A 21,953-nucleotide genomic window follows, 5' to 3' on the forward strand; every position below is an offset into this window, starting at 1 on the left:
ATGGATGAAATTTTTATTTGTAGGCTAGATCAGAGTTCACAAACTTGCCTGTAGACCAGAGTTGACCCATGTTGTGTTTGGCTCAAACAATGTTTTTAAAGAATACTAATTTCTCATGGGTAAAAATTAGACAGTAACACACACACAACTGAATTTTTGGCTACATAATCAGATTTGGTAGTGCTGGATTTACAGTTGGCTAGGGCTGATTCATGAGTGCCACCTTTCACTTATCTTGAATAGTTCACCACGGTCCCACAACCTCTCACCACTATGGCCAGTGCCCCCGTCCCCCGCTGTCACCACAGCCCACCCCCCTTATCACAGCCTATTCTCTCATCACCACAGCCCAACCCCCTGATCACCACAGCCCAACCCCTCACCATTATAGCCTACCCCCATCACCACGCCCACCTCCCTCATCACCAGTCCCCATCCCTTCATCATTACAGCCCATCACCACAACCTACCCCGATCACTACAGCCCCCCCTCATTATAGCCTACCCCCCATCACCATGCCCACCTCCCTCATCACCAGCGCCCACCCCCTCATCATTACAGCCTACCCCCATTACCACGCCCACCTCCCTCACACCAGCACCCATCCCCCTTATCACCATGGCCCACCCCCTCATTGTTTTGCCTTCAGAGGATCACCTTAAAGGCCATTATAGGCATTTAAGTTTGTAACCTGTCAATCAAAGGTTCTTTTTATCGCCAACGGAACCAGGTAAGAATATCATATCCATAATCATATTTGAGTAAAGTATAATTAATTGATGTCTTAGCTTTGGGTTAAATTTGTCTTTAAGAAGTGATAATAAAGAGTAAAAAAAGAGAGAGAGAAATAAATAAAAATGAAGAAAATCATTTAAAACTCGCCATGCCCTAAATGTTTAAACAGTTATTGAACAGTCTTCTGTACTACTAAGCTTTTAATAAAAAATTTTTACATGGGGGGAAGAGAGTTTAAATAGAAAGCATACATATGTCCTAAAGTTACAAATGTAAAAAGGGAATGCCCATTTACCCATTATTCTACAGACACAGAGTTCTAAACTGACATGTAAAAATCTGCCCTTGAGTTGAATTGCTAACCAAAAAGCTGGAATTTAACTTCTTATTTCAAACCAAGTATTTACAACTTTTCTGAATACTCATGCACCAGGTTAATTTATGATTGACTGCTTCTCTCTTGTGGCCTGCTATGGGTCTTAGAGCATCGAAAAACTCTTCCATAATCACAGCTGGTCTTGGACCGAGTCCCATAAACTGAAGGATGTCAGAGAGTAGGTGAATGAAGGACAAACCAAGGGTTGATTCCTAAGTAAATCAAGAAGCACAGGGAAGTGCAACACCAAGACACATACTTCGCCCTGGGACTGGCACCCTCCCCCACATCTAGATGTGGTTTGGAAGGCACAGGAAACTTGCTTGGCCTTTATCTATTTTCTTTTTTTTTTAAGTCAATAAATTTTTATTCAAGGAATTCCATGTTGTGATTTCTTCCTCTGTCCAACAAGGTTACTTTAGATCCTCTAAAGAGCTGGAATGAAAAGATCTCTCTTCAAGTTAGCCCATTTTCATGAAACTGATGCTTATTTTAATCCAGTTGTCCTGTCAGCCCATACTTCTTTTATTTTGGCTTCTGTCTTCTCCTCTTAATATGGATATACTGATAAAGACTTCAAAATTCACCAAGAATCTTTGGTATTGAGGCATGTGCCTATACTTGCAGCTACGCAGGAAGGGGAGACTGAGGCAAAAGGTTGAGCTCTGGAGTTGGAGGCTGCACTGAGCTTTGATGGCACCACTGTACTTACAGCCTGAGTAACAAAGACAGACTAACCAATTTTAAAAGATTGATTCTAGGGCTGTAAATGGTTAAACAGCATGGGATATGAGGGAAATCCTCAGCAGTATTACTTTTGCATTCCAATTTCATGTTGACTTGGTATATAAGATGGCTTTTGTTTTAAAGGCTTTTATCTTGAGAACAGGATGTCTGGAGTTGAAAGTACTGGCGGCATATTTCCACACCTGTACTGTTCTTGAGTGTGATCGCTTAGGAGTGAATATGATTTGATGAATATGTTAAGAGAGGGTGTCAAATTGAGAACCAGGCAGATCCACCTCCTACAGTAAAAAGGACCCTAAAGTAAACTGGTTGAAGAAATATTTTATCTATTTTCATTTGGAAACCTGAATCAGAATGCCTGTGCGTAGGTTTCCTTACGTGAACCTTGATCAGAATGAATCTCCATTCTGATTGCCAAACTGAATGACACTTAATAGCCAAAAGGAGAACAGATGACTCACCAATAGGAGTCAGTCCACTGCAATTGCTGCTGAGAAGCTTCCTGACTGCAAAGCATTAGAGCTTCAAGGGCAACTGAATACATTAAATATGCTAGACTGCTCCGTGGAGACACCGTTTTTTCCCTTATGGATAGTATTCTTGCTTTTCCCCCCATGACTTCTACGGAACCACTCTTTGGATTTGGGCATATTATCGTTTCAGAATTTTTTATTTTTAATGTAATTTTTAAAATTGTGCTAATTGACAAATAATTTTATATATTATGAGATACAGTGTGGTGTTTTGATAGATGTATACACTGTAGAAACATTAGATCAGGCTAATTAACATATTTATCATCTCATCTACTTCTCATTTTTTATGATTAAGAATATTTAGGCAAAAGGCTGGGCGCGGTGGCTCACTCCTGTAATCCTAGCACTTTGGGAGGCCAAGGCAGGAGGATCATGAGGTTAGGAGTTCAAGACCAGCCTCGCCAACCTAGTTGAAACCCTCTCTACTAAAAATACAAAAATTAACTTGGCATGGTGGTGGGTGCCTGTAGTCCCAGCAACTCGGGAGACAGGGGCAGGAGAATCACTTGAACCCAGGGGGCGAAAGTTGTAGTGAGCCAAGATCGCGTCACTGCACTCCAGCCTGCGTGACAGAGCCAGCCTCCATCTAAAAGAAACAAAATTAGCCCAGGTGCAGTGGCATTTGCCTGTAATCTCAGACTTTGGGAGGCCAAAGTGGGAGGATCTACTGAGCCCAGACTTTTGGTTATTGTCATAGCAACTACTAGAAAGCTAGAAAGTGGGTTTGACAGATCTCTGATTACAAACATATATGAGAGTACTTCAGTTTGTTTTTCTCATTTGAAAAATTTACTGCTCTACTTAAAAGGCATGGTATTAGCTGTTGCTCAGATACTGCCATTTTGCTCAACACAGCTCTCATTTTAGCAAGTTTTGCAAGATAAATGAGTTGAAAGTAAATGTATCTTAATAGAATGTTCTTTTTTATTGCCTTTTTAAACTAGATAAATAAAACTAAAAAATCTTCTTGTTCTATTACCTAAAACTTTTGTAGCAAATCTCATGTTCTCTTAAAACAGGGGGAAAAAATGCTATTGGCTGAATGTGGAAGTGCATTAGACTTCTAATATCGTTCAGAAATGAAGAGTAGCATATTTATGTTTCATAAAATTCTGAGAATTATTTTATAGCAATTGATATAACTTGATGTAAGCAGTGTTTTTCCAGTTTTTTTTTTTTGTTACCAATCATGTCCTTTTTGCTTTTAGCAATGAAATTATTTCCCGTATAACATTTTCCCCTTTTCCTTCTGAAAGTAAATGTATTTATGAAACTGTGGCTTGGCAACAAGGAAAGTAAAATGTGTTTCCTTACTTGAAGGGAGCCAGTGGAGTACAGTGTACCAGAAGGAGCTCTGGACTGAGAGTAAGGAAATATGGGTGCCAGTCCCCATTCTGCTGCCATGTAAATGTGTTATGAAAGGGTGGATCAGTGAATAGACAAACAAATTCTTTGGACCTCAGTTTCCCAGTTATCAAGTGTAGAACCTGGAGTAGATTGCCTGTCTCCTACGACCCTAGAATCTCATTCCATGTAAGCAGCGTTTCCCTTCTGACTGCAATCCTTTGTTGTGAGATGGTCATCTCAACGATTGTTACAATGGAACACATTTGGGATGTTAATGCAGCGACACTTCGCCGATTTTTTATTGCTAATCTATCTCCTTCTACTTAGAAACATTCCTTACTTAATTACACAGGAAGTCAGTGATTGGAGGGTGGGGCAGGGGTTTAGGTTTTTAATCCCTTTTCTCATAGTCTACTGTGTGAAATTAGTTTCCCTGGATTATTTTGGTCCAAATCTGAAATAGAAAATTTGCACACATTTATGTACCTATCCTGAATTCATTTCTTAATGTAATGAGCTGGGAATTCATACATTTGTTTATCTACAGAAAATCTTGCTTTAATGTTTTTAAACCACACCACTCAAATTCACGCTTGATGAACATTTCCCGTGCTCAGTTTATTCTGTGGGAAACTTCCATTCCTATAAATAACCTGCCCAGGAAAGGTTTTGAAGGACAAAGATCAACCAGAATGAGAAAAGCTAAGTTGAGACAAAAGAAAAGAAAAAACAGAAACAAACAGTGTCCTATATTATCCTCCATGAGGGTTTCTGGTGTGGACTTACTTTGTTTTCCATAAATTGCCAGAATACCAGATATAGTCCAATTCAAATTTAGTCACAGCATCTATTTAATGGATTATCATACCGACATTAAAAGTACGTCTGTGAAGAATTCTTGATGACATGGCAAATTATAATGTGTTCACTGAGGAAACAGAAAATCAATGTTGTATTAAAGTTTGATCTCAACTGAAAATAAAAACACCAATATATTAACTGCAATTTTCTTCACAGAATATTATTTTGCAATACTTTTTCTTTCCTGTATTTTTACTTTTAAAAAAACAACCAGCAAACAGTTTTTGTTAACAATTTACAGCATATATTATGCTGTGTCTCTTTTTGTATTATTGCAATTTTGAATTTTCCCACACCTATACTTACAGAGAAAGGGCCCCATAAAAGGAACAACTTGGAGAGGTTCAGTTTAACTGGGGTACCCGAAGTGATAGTAGCAGGCCATGGCTCGACTATGAGGGAGAGAGTCCAGCAGTGTCACTAATGGGAAAGAGAACTGCAAGGCTGAGATCCCACACTCTTTCATTTCATTCAATTAGCATTTATTGAACAACTTTTATGTGCTAGATACAGCTACTCACTGGAGATCTTAGAAGAGTAAGAAGACATATCTCACATTAAAAGGAACTGATAGTCTTTCAGGGGAAGACAGGCAAATAAATCTTAGGTGTAATGGAAAAGCTATACACAGAGGTAATCAGAGCATAAGGGTATCGTGATCCGCTCAGCCCAGGGGAATCCAGAGGTGACACTTGAGTCTAGAGCTGGTCACAAGGATGGGGTAGAGCTGCACTTGTCAAAGCCATTAAGCATGAAACTGCATGGTGGATTCTGGGAATTATAATTATTTCAGCAAGGGTGGGCTACAGATTATAAAAGAAATAAAGACTAATATGGTGACAAAAGCATCAGAAGCAAAATCATAGCTCTTTGAGTGTTCTGCTTGGTAATGCGGCCTTTGTCCTGTAGACCAGCCACTTAGGGGTGTGAAAGCAGTGGATTTACATAAGATTTGCATTTTAGAGCAATTACTCTGGTGGTAGGATGGGGAAAAGGGGGAAATAGGAGGTCAGAGGGAAGCTGGTGGTCTAAGCCAGAGGAGAAGCTGCCCTGAACTTGGGACAAGGCTGGTGATCACAGGAATGAAGAGGGAGGAACAGACCTAACAGAGAGTGAAATAAGGCTGGGTGTGGTGGCTAATGGTGGATTACATCTGTAATCCCAATACTTTGGGAGGCTGAGGCAGGTGGATCACTTGAGCCCAGGAGTTTCACACCAGCCTGGGCAACATAGTAAGACTTGGTTTCTACAAAAAAAAAAAAAAAAAAAACTAAAAAAAATTAGCAAGCATGGTGGTGGCTGAGCCTGTGGTCCCAGCTACTTGGGAGGATCACTTGAGCCTAGGAGGTCAATGTTGTAGTGAGCCATGATCTTGCCACCATACTCCAGCCTGGGCAACACAGCAAAACCCTGTCTCAAAAAAGGAAAAAATTATAGAGTAGACTATAGATTTAGACCCAGTGACCTGTTGGATGTGGAGTGTCAAATAGAAGAGGAATAGGAAGAGTCCTGGGATTCTGGTGTTAGTAAGTAGATACAGGAATTGTCGGAATAGATATTATGGGAGGAGATGCTGGGAAATCATGAGTTTCAGTTTAGGATATATTTAAAGTTCTTCCTGTCCTTTTTTTTTTTTTTTTTTCTTTTTTTGAGACAGGATCTCCCTCTGTCACTGAGGCTGCAGTGCAGTGCGTCATCATGGCTCACTGCAGCCTCAACCTCCCAGGCTCAAGAAATCCACCTACCTCAGCCTCCCCAGTAGCTGGGACTACGGGCTCATGCCACCACACCCTGCTAATTTTTTCAGTAGAGATTGATGTTTCACTATGTTGCCAGGGCTTATCTTGGAACGCCTGGACTCAAGTGATCCTCCCACCTTAGCTTCCCAAAGGGCTGAGATTTACAGGTGTGAGCCACTGTACCCTGCCCCATCCTTCTTTCTTTCCTTCCTTTCTATCTCTTCCTCTCTTTCTAGCCCTTCCAGCTCCTTCTGCCTTTCTTCTTTCTTTCTATTCATTTCTTCTGTCATTTAGTAAACTTTTATTAATCCCTCACTATAGGCAGAACACTATCTCAGCCACATCCATTGTAAACCACACCGATTTCCATGTATCCTCAGCCACAGGGGTAAGAAAGTCCTTTTTATAACCACAACTCCTGAATGTCTCTATCAGGACATCGCTCATCAGGCATAAGACACACATTGCTTAACTTCTTTCAAACGGCATTGTGGAATAGACACTTTTTTACTGAAACTACCACTAATGGCCATTTTCTTTATAGGTAGTGCCATTATTTCTGTTACATTTCTGAAAGACAATTTGAGAGCCTCAGATTTACTAGGTAAGTAATTATTTAATTCATGTAATTGTAGTATTGCTTGATCAGGAAATAAATAATACTATCTGTAAAAAATATGTGCGATAAAAACTGGAAACAAATTACTGAAATGTGTGTAAGTCTCATTTAGAGGTAAGCATTATTCTGTCCTGGAGCTGCCATCTCTTCTCACATGAAATGCTTCCATTTCTATTGTGACCACTGCTAAATGTGATCAATTTTTGCTATAGCAAATTATTAATAATTATTATGATTATTATAAAATAATTTATAATAGATTATTATAATATAAATCTACTGAATTGTAATTTCATAACATTAATATTATAATAACCCATCATAAAATACTTTAGGCACTTTAAATAAAACAATGCCTACCCTCTTTGAGGGAGATCATATTTTTTTTAAAAATTTGAGCTCTAAATGTGACACTAGTATTGGTAATGTGGAGAATGTGTATATTTTATAATGGTTTATTATAATAATATTAATGTTATAAAATTATATAAACATAATAAAATTCAATGAAAACATCTGTGTTACCTAATAGACTATTATGCTCCAAAGGATATATTTGTTATGTTGTTACATGAAAGTATTGCATAAAAATGAAAACCACAAAAAATTTGATGTACCAACTACAATTTGTATTTGACTTTTCCCAAAAGTACCACAGAAGATTGTTCTTAAATATTTGATTTGGAAATACATTATTAACGGAAAATGACGGTAGCCTTCCTGGATGTAAGAAACATTTCTGGCCGGGCGTGGTGGCTCACACCTGTAATCCCAGCACTTTGGGAGGCTGAGGCTGAGGCTGACCATCCTGGCCAACATGGTGAAACTCTGTCTCTACTAAAAATACAAAAAATAGTTGGGCATGGTGGCACATGCCTGTAGTCCCAGCACCTCGGGGGGCTGAGGTGGAAGAATCGCTTGAACCCAGGAGGCAGAGGTTGCAGTAAGCCGAGATTGCGCCACTGCACTCCAGCCTGGCGGTAGAGCAAGACTCCGTCTCAAAAAAAAAAAAGAAACATTTCTGATGGATGGCAAAGCCATCATTTGTGTATTGTATTTTTCCAGCTATTGTTGGACATATTATTGGTGAGAAGAATTATAGAGATTCTTATTTTCTTCTGTGACAAAATCCTGTTTGAATTGCTGCTGACATATGATAATGAATACAAAAACATTAGGCACTTAAAATAAAACAATGCCTACCCTCTTCCAGAGAGATCATATTTTTATAAAAATGTGAGCTCTGAATGTGACACCAGTGTTGGTATGTGGAGCATTTGTTTTCCCTGATCATGTTTCCCTCGAGCACAATGTCTTGAAAGTGTTTGCTCTTTTTCTTTTCCTCCTTGGTTTGATTCTGCTAGCAGAGTTTTTAGTCAACACTGTCAAATTTTTCATGGTTTAATGTTTTTCTAAATGTATTCATATGTGGATTCTATCTTTTCTACCATATTATTTTTCTATACCCTTTTTTATATGTTGTGGTTGATAGAATCATTTTGGGAAGTTGTATGGACTCAGAAATGAGAAGGACCAATGCCTAATGCAGCGGCTGATGCCTATAATCCCAGCACTTTGGGAGGCTGAGGAAGGTGGATTGTTTGAGTCTAGGAGTTCCAGACCAGCTTAAGCAACATGGCAAAACCCCATCTCTACTAAAATTACAAAAAAAAAAAAAAAATTAGCTGGGTGTGGAGGCATGTACTTGTAGTCCCAGCTACTTGGGAGGCTGAGGCAGGAGGATCACCTGAGCCTAGGAGGTTGAGGCTGCAGTGAGCCAAGACTGCACCACTGCACTCCAGCCTAGGCAACAGGAGTGAGACCCTATCTCAAAAAAAAAAAAAAAAGACCAATGCCTGAGTTTTATAAATTAAAAATTAGGACTTAGATGTATTATTTTTCTCATTTATCAAGTGGCTTAAGGGAACTTTAAATCCTTTTATCTAGTATATGTCATCTTTTGTAGCTATTCGTTAAGTAATGATCAAATTAATCTAAGGTATTAAATGAAAAAATGCAGATATAAAGGGGGATTTGCTGACTAATTTTGAATATTAGTGATAAAAAAATGATGAAGACAGAATCCCTGCCCTCAAATGATTTATAGTCCATGATGAAATATATTCATAAATAAGATTTTTTTAAGTAGAAAAGAATATGTGCCATAATGCCATGAGTCTTTAGTTTAGAAGTGTTTCTGAATCGGCATTGCTGACATTTTGGGCCAGATCATTATCCACTGCAGGGGCTGCCCTGTGTACTGTAGCATCTTTAAGACCCCTCCTGACCTTTACCCACTAGATCCCTCTAACATTCTCCCACTCAGTGATGACAATCAAAAATGTCTCCAAACATTCCGAAACATCCCCTAGGGGACAAAATTACTCAGGTTTCGCTCTGATTTTATCTAGCTGAAAAGATCAGAGAGAATTTTTTACAGGAGAGATAACATTTGAATTGGCTCTGACAGCTGGGTAGGACAGGCATAGGCTACATCTAAAAATTTGGAGGAGGACACACGAAGGGAATAACATGAGAAATGTTAATAAAGGTATGAAAAGGTAAGGTAAGTTTCTATTTCACACTGTACCACAATTCCTGCCTATAAGGATTAGGAAAAAATAAATGCAAGTTGTATCTATGGAAAGGAAGAAATAAAAATATCAGTATGTACAGTGGATTTATTATATACTTAGAGAATGCGTGATCAACTAAACGTTACTAGAAGCAATAAACCAGCTCTCAACAGTAAAGGATATAAATTAAACTGACCCTTATAACTTCAAATCTGGATTCAACACCTGCTATCAATTGCATGGGCAACCTAGGATTACTTAACTTCTCTAAGCCTCAGTTTCCTGACAAATAGATAAGACTGTTTTGAAGATCAAATTAAATAATTCCTATATAAGTACTTTGAAAAATGCAAAGCTTTGTCAATATAATTGTTGTAATTTCTTTTATCACTTTCATTGCTGAGAGATTCCTAAGAGGTAATACTAAAAATGTAATATAAGGAAGGGGAAATACACACACACACACACACACACACACACACACACACGCCAAGAAAACAAACTAACAAAATAAAGCCTTTATCTATTTGGGAGTATTTGCTAATTCCTCATCCTTTTCCGGGTTCAAGCAGTTCTCCTGCCTCAGCCTTCCAAGTAGCTGGGATTACAGGCAGGTACCACCACACCCAGCTAATTTTTGTATTTTTAGTAGATAGAGGGTTTCACCATGTTGTCCAGTCTTGTCTCAAACTCATGACCTCGTGATCTACACACCTCTGCCTCCCAAAATGCTGGGATTACAGGCATGAGCCACCACACCTGGCCTAATTTCTCATCTTTTAAAAGCAGCTAACATTTATTAAACAATTTACTCTTGCCAAATACTATGTTAAGTGTTTTGCATGGATTATCTCATTTAAATGTAGGAACAACCCATTTACAGAATCAAAATCTGATTAGAGAGGTTAAGTAACCTGCCCAGGGTCATATAACAAGTACATGATGGACCAGTATCCTAACAATGGCAATCTGGTATAGCTACAGCATAAAGTTAGGGTGAGTCTTTAGTATCGGAAAGCTGTAATGTAACCTTACATTACCTTTCTCTTTTTTTTCTTTTGTAAGATCACATTAGAGGAACCTTATGTAACCTTTGCAAAGTTATATAAATAAGCTTTTTAAGCCTCAATTTTCTAATATTTAAAATAAAGGTAATATTACATACCTCACAGGGTTAAATGAGTTCATATATGTAAAACTCTTAACAACGGGGCCTATCATATAATGTGTTCAATAATATTAGCTATAATTGTCATTATTACTACCACCACCACTGTACTTTACTAATTAATCAGAGGAAACCTTGATTAGGACATTTTTGCAAACTTTAGTGATCCAGGTAACCTTTCCCACAACTCTGATTGGGTGCTTTGTTTAGTTTTTTCCTACCTAATTTAATGTTTTTGGAGTAGGGGTATGTAACTCCTAAGTCACATTTATTTCATATCATAGTTAAACCTGATCAATTTTTGCCTTTAATCTAGTGTCAGAGGAATTAAAAAAAAAGACTTAGTCACCTATTCCACACCCTTGCCTCCAACAAGTGATATCCTAAGATTTATCATTACCTGAGATGTAGTAACACACTTCATACTTAGGGAAGCCCAAGGAAGGACTTTTCCTCAACCCCTCTCAGAAATATGTCAAATCACATGCATTTTCTCTGGGCCTTTATTGCCATTGCCTTGAGAAAATGTAGCTTTTTCTGTTAAAAGAAAAAGAAAAAAAAAAGCATCTTTTTCTTTATAGGGACTAAAACCAAAACCAAATAGGGAAAAGAGTAGTTAGTGATGTTTTTTAAAGATTAACATATGAACATGCTCAAAATTAAATTGTCAAAATGTATAAAGGAAAATCATTTATTTTTTCCTGTTTCAAGCAAATGAAAGTTTGTTTTTCATGATGGAACAAATGAAGATTTGGGGGCCATGTGGAAACAAGCTGAACTAATTTCTTGCCAAATGTTACCCTGTGACTATGAAGCTTTTCACCACTAGTCTCGAAAAATGACCTCACAAAAGCTATGTCTGAAAGGAATCGCCAAGTATTATTAAGTCAGTGACAGGCTTTGGAGTGTGTTCTGATTCTTAGTGGATTAATTATTTAATGATTATTTTTTCTTTAAAAAAAAAAAAGCACCAGATTTCTCTCTCCTTCCATCAGCTAAAAACTATAGTATTTTCTTCTCTCTTCTCCCTTAGACATCAGAAGTACTGAATCATCTGTGAGATCCTAGTTGATTTAAGACCAAATAGTGTCATTATAGAAATAAAAATGACAGTCAACTCATGAGCACCTTCCAGAGACCAGTAATTTGATTACTTCAAGTCACCTAGAAAGGATTTCACTACACAGAATGTCAAGGGATTAACAGTGAGAGGAAGGCCATTTCCTTCCTTCCACTTCCCACACTGGAAGTCAGCTTGATTTGGGGCCAGTATCTAGAATACTAAACAAGCTAAACAAACCGTCGTCTCTGGTTGGGAAGACAGATGAACTGTTTTGGTGGCAGAGCTGCCTCAAGAATGGGAACCTTTCTGATGGAAGGTCCAGGACTACTTGGATTCACCACATCATTGAGATTTTCAATCGAGAGCTCCTTCAAGGTTTAGCTACCATAAGCCTGAGGAATTATGGGAGGGTATTCCCAAATGTTTTGATGTTAAGGAGTCCAGTTTATTCTGTGACTCCTGGTATCCCACCAAAGTAATAACTGGACTCCCACTGACCAGCAGACATATTGCAGGGACCAAAGGGATTCAACTGCAATCTTCGTTGCAGTCAGGTTAACTGAATAAGAAAAACTCTTAAGGCTCCTAAAAGTCAGTTCAGGCCAGATTCCAGAAGTCAGCAGATGGGCAGTTAATACTAAGTAGCATCCGGCTGGAAAGTGGACAATATTCAAGAAGATTTCAGGATTTAGTTAAGGGAAAGAGGAACTTGGGAAACAGAATATTATCTGTTGTGGAAAAACTGTGCAAGTAGATCTTAGATTCCAAGACTTGCACAGGTGAGGAACTCCACAGGTTAGAGGTGCCAGTGATCAGAAGCTTCAGAAGGAGCTTCATTCTGGGATGTTTTCCTCCAACCACATTCTTGGTGCACAGGTATCTATAGAAGATTTTTGCAACATAACACTAGTAGCCTCTGAAACAAAGGCATACTCACAGCTGGATCCAGTTAAATGTCAAGTATTTCCTAAAAAATAAAATATTCCCCCAAAAACACTACTTCAGTGCAATATAAATGGTCAAATATGTTTAGAAAATATGACAACCATATCCTCCTCTGGGAGAGGTCCAGTGAATGCTAATACGTTAGGATCTGAAGGGTGTTCCAGTAAAAGAATTAAGTTTGTTGAATTCACCTCGTCTCAAATACATTTGCCTTGGGACCTTTTTTGGTGGAGCATCTGTCTTATGAAACTGGTTCCAGGGAACACCAGTTTGGGAGTACTCTTCTAAAGGAAGCTGAGGGCCAGAAAAATTATCTGAGACAGTCAAGAACCCCAGGGATCTCTGCCAGGAAGAATCAATTCCTTCTATCCCCAGTGAGGATGCTGCATCCAGCCTCAGGTTGTGCTCTCCACAGCTCCTAAGGTTGCCACTCACATAGACTTCAATGTAAATGACAGCCCTGAGCTGCCCATTCAGTGGCCTTGATTCATAATGCAAGTAAGAGGTGGTGGAGTATAATCATTAAGAAAATAGACTACCTAGGTTCCAATCCTAGCTCTCCTCTTCTTATCTGGAAAATCCCAGGTGACATAGTTATTTCTTCTGTGGCTCAATTTCCTCATTTGTCAAATGTAGATGGTAACAGTAGGAGTAGATGTTTTATATATATTCATATGTCATATACTATACAACTTACGTATAGTATAAACCGTAACAGTGTAATAACACAAAGGGAAATCATTTTCACAGATTTGTTGTAAGGATTAAATTATATATAAAACATTTAGAACTGTGCTTATAAGTATTATTACTATTATAGTTATCATTAGCATCACATTTTAGCATGGTGCTGATTATGCCATAACACTCATGTCAGCCATACATGTCTACAGACTCAATAATTTTAAGAACATGGCCTAAAAAAAATTATCACTGACTGGGCATAGTGGCTCACACATGTAACTCCAGCACTTTAGGAAGCCAAGGTGGGAGGATCACTTGAGACCAAGAGTTTGAGACCCGCCTGGGCAACATGGCCAGACCCTATCTCTACAAAAATAAAAATTAAAGAATTAGCCAGTCATGGTAGCACATGCCTGTAGTTCCTGCTGCTTGGGAGGCCAAGATGAAAATATTACTTGAGCCCAGGAATTCGAGGCCACAGTGAGCTATGATTGCATCACTGTACTCCAGCATGGGCAACAGAGTGAGACTGTGTCTATATTTAAAACAAAAACGATTACTTTCCCATGGCATATGTCCTCCCAGTATAACTAGTGTATCTATTATAGAGAGCAGGGATTTGCTTGTTTACCTGTTTTGCACAAATATCAAGTTTATAGGGAGAGGTCTTATTTGATATTTGTGTATGTTATCAAGCTAAATCTAAGATTCCCACCAGACCATTACAGACTTCTAAGTGACCTGGGTTGTATATGATGAGAAAATGTATTTGCTGCAGGTTTGGGCATGAGGGCAGAGGATGGCATCCCATGCCTGTACTGTGGGTAGCACCTAGCGTCTAGACATTGGCTCTTAACCTGCAGCTTACCCAGCTGTCTGGCTGCTGTTTTTTGTCCCCTCCAATATCCAGATCTTGGAACTCTGTGCACTAGTTTCCCGAGGCTAGCTGTGGGTAGCAAACATAGCACTGCTATTTTTTCCTTCTTCTTTGTTATGTCTGTTAGTTATGTCATGGCCTCCTTTCTGTTTTCTTTGAAAACCAACAGGGAGATGTCTTTTTAGGATTCAGAAAACACCAGCCAATTCCTTCCTGCCCATCCCTTCCATTCTCAAATTGGGTTATCTCCTTAGAGACAGCCCCAATGATGGTCCCTGATCATCCTGAGGCTATATTAGAGATACAATTTTGGATTAATCTTTAAGCTTAACTCAGATGGCCATTGGCTCATGGCAGGCAGTCAGCATCCTGAGATGCATCTGTCCAGGGTCCACTGTCACATCAGGCCTCTCAGAGAGCTTTGAAGCATATTCTGTTCCCTAGACTGGCCTCTTGCAGAGCCAAATTCCTGGGATTTAGCAAGTATGATGACTTAATTTGTACCTAGAGATGAGGAAACTGAGTCACAATGGAGTAAATAACTTGCCTAAGCTCTTCAGGTAGCAAGTAGCAGTGAAATATGAATTTTGTAGGGGCAATTTCAGTTTGGATTAGACTTCTGGGATCCAAGTCTTGACCTAAAATGTAACATTTTCCTGGGTGAGGAACATGTTGGTGATACCCTGCTATCTTTCGGAACTTGACATGTCCAGACAAAGGAGGTGGAGCAAGATGGCTGAATAGAAGCCTCTACCAATCGTCCTCCCTGCAGGAACACCAAATTTTACAACTATTTCCACAAAAAACAGCACCTTCGTAAGAACCAAAACTCAGGTGGCAATCACAGTACCTGATGTTAACTTCATATTGCCAAAAGAGCACTGAAGAGGGTAGGAAGGGCAGTCTTGAATCACCAACACCACCTCTCCCACATCCTCCAGCAGTGGCCACGTGGCACAGAGAATCTGTGCACTTGGGGAAGAAGAGCACCGTGATTACAGGACTTTGCACTGGAACTCAGTGCTGCCAACACTGGGTAGAACTCAGCTGATGGCCACAGAGGGAGCATTTAGACCAGCTATGTCCAGAGAGAAATCTACCACCCCACAGGTGTGAATTCAAGTTTTGGCCAGCCTTGCCACCACAAGCTAAAAGGCTCTGGGGTCCTAAATAAACTTGAAAGGCTGTCTAGGCCATAAGAACTGCAACTGCTAGGCAAGTCCTGGTGCTGTGCTAGGATTGGAACCAGTGGACTTGAAGGGCATCTGATCCGGTGACACACCAGCTGGGCAGACAAGGGAGCGCAGGCGCCACTTCCCCCCCTCCCCCACCCCAGCCTCCTTTCTTCCCCTTGAGAGGAGGAGAGACAATAAAGAGGACTTTGTCTTGCAACTTGGATACCAGCTCAGCCACAGTAGGATAGGGTATCAGTCAGAGACCTGAGGCCCCCATTCTAGGCCCTAGCTCCTGGATGACATTTCTTGACACACCCTGGGCCAGAAAGGGAAGGACCTAGTCCAAGAAGGATTCATCACCTGCTGACGAAAGAGCATTTGGGCCCTGCGTAATCCACAGTGATAGCCAAACAGTACTCAAGCTCTGCAAATCACTGTGAGCCTTGGGTGAGACTCAGAGACATGTTAGCTTCAGGGGTGGCCCAGCATATTCACAGCTGTGGTGGCTCTGGGGAAGAACTCCTTCTACTTAAGAAAAGGAGATGAATGAATAAAAAGCATTTTATCTTGCGGCTTAGGTACCAGCTTGGCCACAGGTGGGGGTAGAGCACCAAAAGCGCTCTTGGGGTCCCTGATTCCAAGTCTTGGCTCTTGGATGGCATTTCTAGACCTACCCTGAACCACAGGAGAGCCCACTTCCCTGAAGGGTAGTGGCAGGCCTGGCAGCATTCAGCGTAAGCTAATTAAAGAGCCTTTGGGCCTTAGGTGACTATTGGTAGTACCCTGGCAGTACTTGATGGTGGTGGACAGAGGAGAGACTCCTCTGTCTGGGGAAAGGGGAGAGACAAGTAGGAAGGACTTTGTCTTGTAGTTTTGGTGTCAGCTTAGCTGCAGAAGAATGGAACACCGGGTGCATTTCTAGGGTTTCTGACTCCAGGCCTGATTTGTGGACAGCATCTCTGGACCCACTCAGGGCTCAGGGGAACTTGTCATCCTGAAGGGAAGGACACGAGCCTGGCTGACTCTGCCACCTGCTGATTGTAGAGCCCTAGGGCCTTGAGCAAACATAGGCGGTAGCCAGGCAGCGGATACAGCTGGCCTTGGGCAAGATCCAATGCTGGCTTCAGGTCTTACCTAGTGCAGTCCTAGTAGGAGTGGCCACAGGAGTGACTGCGTCATCCCACCCCTCGCCCCCAGTTCCAGGCAGTTCAAGAGAGAGAGAAAGAGGGGTGGGGGTGGGGGGCGGAGAGAGAGACAGAGAGAGAGAGAGAGACTGACTCTGTTTGGGAGAAAGTAAGAGAAGAGAACAAGAGTCTCTGCCTGGTAATCCAGGTAATTCATCCAGATCTTATCCAAGACCACCAAGGTGGTACCTCTACAAATCTGCAAGAACAGCATTACTGGCCTTGGAGTGCTCCCTAATGTAGATATGGCCACAGTGACCAAAAACTTAGATCACGACACCCAGAAACCCTTCCAAAGAAGGATGGATACAAAGAAGCCCTGACTGCAAAGACTACAATAAATATCTAACTCCTCAAAGCCCAGACACTGACAAACATTCACAAGCATCAAGACCATCCAGGAAAACCTGAGCTCACCAAACAAACTAAATCAGGCACCAGGAGCCAATCCTGGAGAGGCAGGGATATGTGATCTTTCAGAGAGAGAATTCAAATAGCCGTTTTGAGGAAATTCAAATAAATTCAAGATAACACAGAGAAGGAATTCTGAATCCTGTCAGATAAATTTAACAAAGAAACTGAAATAATCCAAAAGGATCAAGCAGAGATTCTGGAGTTGAAAAATGCAACTGACATACCAAAGAATGCATCAGAGTCTCTTAGCAGCATAAATGATCAAGCAGAAGAAAGAATTAGTAAGCTTAAAAACAGGCTATTTGAAAATACATTCAAAGGAGACCAAAAAAAAAAAAAAGAATAAAAAGGAATGGAGTATGCTTATAAGATCTAGAAAATAGCCTCAAAAGAACAAATCTAAGAGTCATTGGCCTTAAAGAGGAGGTGGAGGGAAAGATAGGAGTAGAAAGTTTATACAAAGGGATAATAACTGAGAACGTCCCAAACCTAGAGAAAGACACCAATATTCGTGTACAAGGTTATAGAACAGCAAGCAGATTTAACCCAAAGAAGCCTACCCCCAAGGCATTTAATCATCAAATTCCCAAAGGTCAAGGATAAAGAGACTCCTAAAAACAGCAAGAGAAAAGAAACAAATAACACACAAGAGCGCTCCAAGACATCTGGCAGCAGGCTTTTCAGAGGATCTTACAGGTTCAGATTACTCCTTTTGGCAAATGGGCCAGCAGAAGGTAAACTAACAAATTTCCTAAGTCAGAAATCTGTGTCTTTCCAAAGAAGGAATATATATAGCTTTACTGAAATAAAAATAGCAGGAACTGACGTCTCATACCACTTTTAGCAAAAGGTGAAATATAAATAAATTTAAAAGGAATTTATTTAAGGAAGTGCAAATGACTATCTTTAACACTTTTAAACACTTATGAAAAATGTGCATACAACTCATAAAAGGAACAGTAAATCACTTAAATATAAATGACACGAAATAAACATACAACTGGCAGCAGCTATCCAGAACTGCCTTTGTAATGATTGCAGGTAGCTGAATTAAAAATCATTAACAAGAATGTGTGACCTGCTGAACTGACACAGAGTTACTTAGCAAATGCACAGTGATGTGAGGCCCAAATGAAATAATGTATGTGAAAGGGACTTAGAAAGTATAATTGTAGCCAGGCGCGATGGCTCACGCCTGTAATCCCAGAACATTAGGAGGTAGAAGCAGGCAGATCACCTGAGGTCAAGAGTTTGAGACCAGCCTGGCCACCATGGTGAAATCCTGTGTCTACTAAAAATACAAAAATTAGCTTGACATGGTAGCACATGCTTGTAATCCCACTACTCGGGAGAATGAGGCAGGAGAATCGCTTGAACCCAGGAGAAAGAGGTTGCAGTAAGCCAAGATCGCACCACTGTACTCTAGCCTGCACGACAGAGCAAGACTCTGTTTCAAACAAAAAAGAAAAAAAGAAAGAAAGAAAATATAACTGCAAAGCATCAGCCATTTTATTTTTTTAAAAAGTTTTGAAATGCAGTAAAATACACCCCATAAATATATACACCTACTACATACCCACAAAAATTAAAAATTTTCTTTTTCTTTGTTTTAATCTCTTTACAAATTAAAATTTTTTAAAAAAGAAATGCAATGAAGATATACATTAGTAGGAACAGGCATGGAAGGCAAATGCAGACATGGATTTGAAATGGAGGAATATGTCAGGATGTGAAACAGGGACAATATTGGAAAGTTGTTCAGTAACAATATTACTTCCATGAGATAGAATATTAGTAGACTGCATATACTCATGTGAAATGTCCTCTAAGATGTTCTAAGTAGAAAAAAAGCCAAGATGCAGAAAACTTTATATAATATGCAATTCTTTATGTAAAAAAATAAAATTTATGCACACTTAAACACACACGCATATAAAACATCTCTGAAAAGAAAACCTTGGGAACTAGCGGTGGCAGTTAACTTTGAGGAGGAAAACTAGTGAGCCATCAGGGTGGGTGAGATTTAACTTTTCACTAATCACCTTGCATATTGTTGGAATTTTGCCATATACACATGTTGCCTACTCAAAACTAAATTTAAATATAAGAAGGTTAATTGAAACTAGATACTATTAGAAGAGAGAAAGAAGTGTCTGATAGAGGAGCTTGATATAACTAGAAATTTGGATTTCACAAAACAAACAGAAGTCTCTGAGGCATTTTAAAGTATATTAAATGAATTAATGCTGCTTTACCATACCAAGTTTAGAAAACAGGTTTTTTGAATCTATTCCTTCTAGGAACCTACTTTTGAACAATTATGTAATTTTTTTCCTAAAGAAAAGAAATAACTGACCAATAATTTTCCCCCAAGTTCTTATATATGGTTTTATTATTTGTTTTATTACTGTGTTTGATAATGTATATTGTTTTTTGTTTTTAAAGTTCTCATTAGAAATAGCTTTAAAGATTACATATAATCTGTCTTCACCAAGTGTTACAGAATAAATTGTTACATTAGAGGAAACTTCCTTGTAGCTTCTACAATACCCTGAATTGCTGTTGTCTAGCTTTTGTGAAAAATCAAATGCTATTTGTTTCCAGGAACAAGAGTTCAAAACCTAAGTCATTTGGGTAAGAGGAACAGGAAATTAGTGCCTTCAAATTGTGCGACTTTGTAGACAAACCAAATTGTTTCAGGTTGGAGTCAATGCTGGTTATAAATTATATCCACAATAGCACTGACCTCAGTGATGAAAAACTTGAATTATGCTTTCAAGTGTGCCATCCAAAATACGCTACTTATATCAGGGTGTTTTTTTCCAGACTGCTAATTATATATAAATAAGTAGTTTTCAACGTTATTTGGAAGGGCACATCCTCCTTTCACCCCTCCTTCGGTGGCCTCAATCCCTAACCCCCTACACACATTCTTTTCTGTCGTTTTACGTAGTGCTAAACCCTAAACCCATGGCAGTAATACACTCCTTACATAGGTTTATGATGTGGTTTCTATTTTATTTTTATTTTACTAAACTAATCTTGGAATTCCATATTCTAGGTTGGATTAATTAAACTCCACAGCAAAGTCAGCATTCACCTTTGTTATTGCTGCTATAAGGACTCCAATAAATGGCAGTGATTAAAAATGCTCATTAGCAGAGTTTCAACTTGTTAAATCACCTGAGTGTGCTTGAAGGCTCCTGAGATGAGTGAGTGTAGCACAGATCACCATGTGACAGACTTCCCTGTCCTCTGAGCTGTGCTGTCTAGATCTATCATGCACTTAATGGCCCGTGTGGAAACAGTCAGCTTGGGATGTGTTTTCATGTCTTCATAGCACATACTCTGACCTTCCCAATCTTTGGGGAAAGCTTCCCTGAAAAGGCCAGGGTTCATCCAGAATGACAGAGAAAAATGGCAAGTTATGCCCTGCCCCATCCATCCCCTGGCTCTGTTCCCCTGTAAAGGGAATGCCTTCAGGTGAATGTGGGATGCTATCCAGGGATGGTTTGATGAAACGGATGATAATAGGAACGGCTGATTGGCACTTTTACAAGTAAGGCTCAGGCTCCAGGCAAATGTCTGCATCAACAAAAAGCTTTAGGTTGGCTTCAATTTGGTTTTTTTTTTTTTTCAATTTTATTTAAAGGTTTGGCACTGGCATTTGCAGGAACATATTTATTGGTGAGCTTTGCTCCAAATATAACTCAGGCGATCTCAGCAAGAACAGTACAGTATTACTTTGTCGGATGGCAGTTCCTGATCTATATGGTAAGAATTCTAAGTATTTTACTGTCCTCAAAGCTGTATTATCTAGTCCACTGGCACATGCAGATATTAGAGAACATAATCTTTTCCTTACCAGCACTACTATCTTATTAAGACATTAATGTATTTGACCAATACCAAGGTATTTGAAGTACACAGTCAGCAACAGAAGCACCCTTACTTTCCCAGATATCCTTTCCCGGAACAATTTCCACATTGATTAATCCAGCAAGTTCCAGAGCAACGTATTTTTAGGGCAACTCAGAGTAAAATAAAACATTCCCTTCCAGGTTGAAGGGACAATACTTAACACATTTTGCTTTACTGAACTTGATTCAAAATAGAGGTTCTCTTCAAAAAAGCCCTTGTTGAGATCAATGACACAGGTAGATTGTCTGAGAGGAGCACACAATAGTACTACAATGCCGAGAGATGTGTACAAGAATGAAATGAGGCCGGGACGGTGGCTCATGGCTGTAATCCGAGCACTTTGGGAGGCCAAGGCAGGCAGATGACTTGAGGTCAGGAGTTCAGAACCAGCCTGGCCAACATGGTGAAACCCCATCTCTACTAAAAACGCAAAAGTTAGCTGAGAGTGGCAGTACACACCTGTAAACCCAGCTATTAGGGAGGCTGAGACAGGAGAATTGCTTGAACCTGGGAGGCGGAGATTGCAGTGAGCCATGATCTCACCATTGCACTCCAACCTGGGCAAGAGTGAAACTCTATCTCAAAAAAAAAAAAAAAAAAAAATGAGCTGATAGATAAATGTGAAGGCATTAACTGGGATATCTCATTTGATGCAGTGGCTCTATCTGTAGGTATAAAGAGAATATGATTGAAAGGGTTGATATGCATAGAAGTTGGTATAGATTAGGGAATAATAATATTCTACAAAGGGAAGGTAATAAAAAGAAAGCTGGGATAGTCTAGCTGAGCATTTAACCAAGAACTGGTTTGGTAAAATAGTTGTGAAATCAATAAAAAGAATAAGGCTGAGCATGGTGGTGTGCATCTGTAACCCAACACTTTGGGAAACCAAGGTGGGAGAATCACTTGAGTCCAGGAGTTTGAGACCAGTCTGGCAACATGGCAAGACCTCATCTCTACAAATAATTTTAAAAATTAGCTAGGC

The 21,953-nt window shown here is 39.6% G+C and overlaps 1 protein-coding gene across 3 annotated transcripts in view; it reads left to right on the forward strand.

The window, feature by feature from the left end:
* NIPAL2 (NIPA like domain containing 2) overlaps positions 1-21,953 on the forward strand; it is a 101,461-nt gene that overhangs the window by 46,709 nt on the left and 32,799 nt on the right. For 2 of the 3 annotated variants that reach the window (XM_035277617.3, XM_035277619.3), the window contains exons 4-5: positions 6,887-6,946; positions 20,700-20,821. In XM_035277617.3, the coding sequence (XP_035133508.2) occupies positions 6,887-6,946; positions 20,700-20,821 (182 nt within the window). The remainder of the gene's footprint in view (positions 1-6,886; positions 6,947-20,699; positions 20,822-21,953) is intronic. The other variant, XM_035277618.3, reaches the window with a different exon arrangement.

Source organism: Callithrix jacchus, chromosome 16, assembly GCF_049354715.1.
Source record: "Callithrix jacchus isolate 240 chromosome 16, calJac240_pri, whole genome shotgun sequence".
In the NCBI taxonomy this organism is placed as follows: Eukaryota; Metazoa; Chordata; class Mammalia; order Primates; family Cebidae; genus Callithrix; species Callithrix jacchus.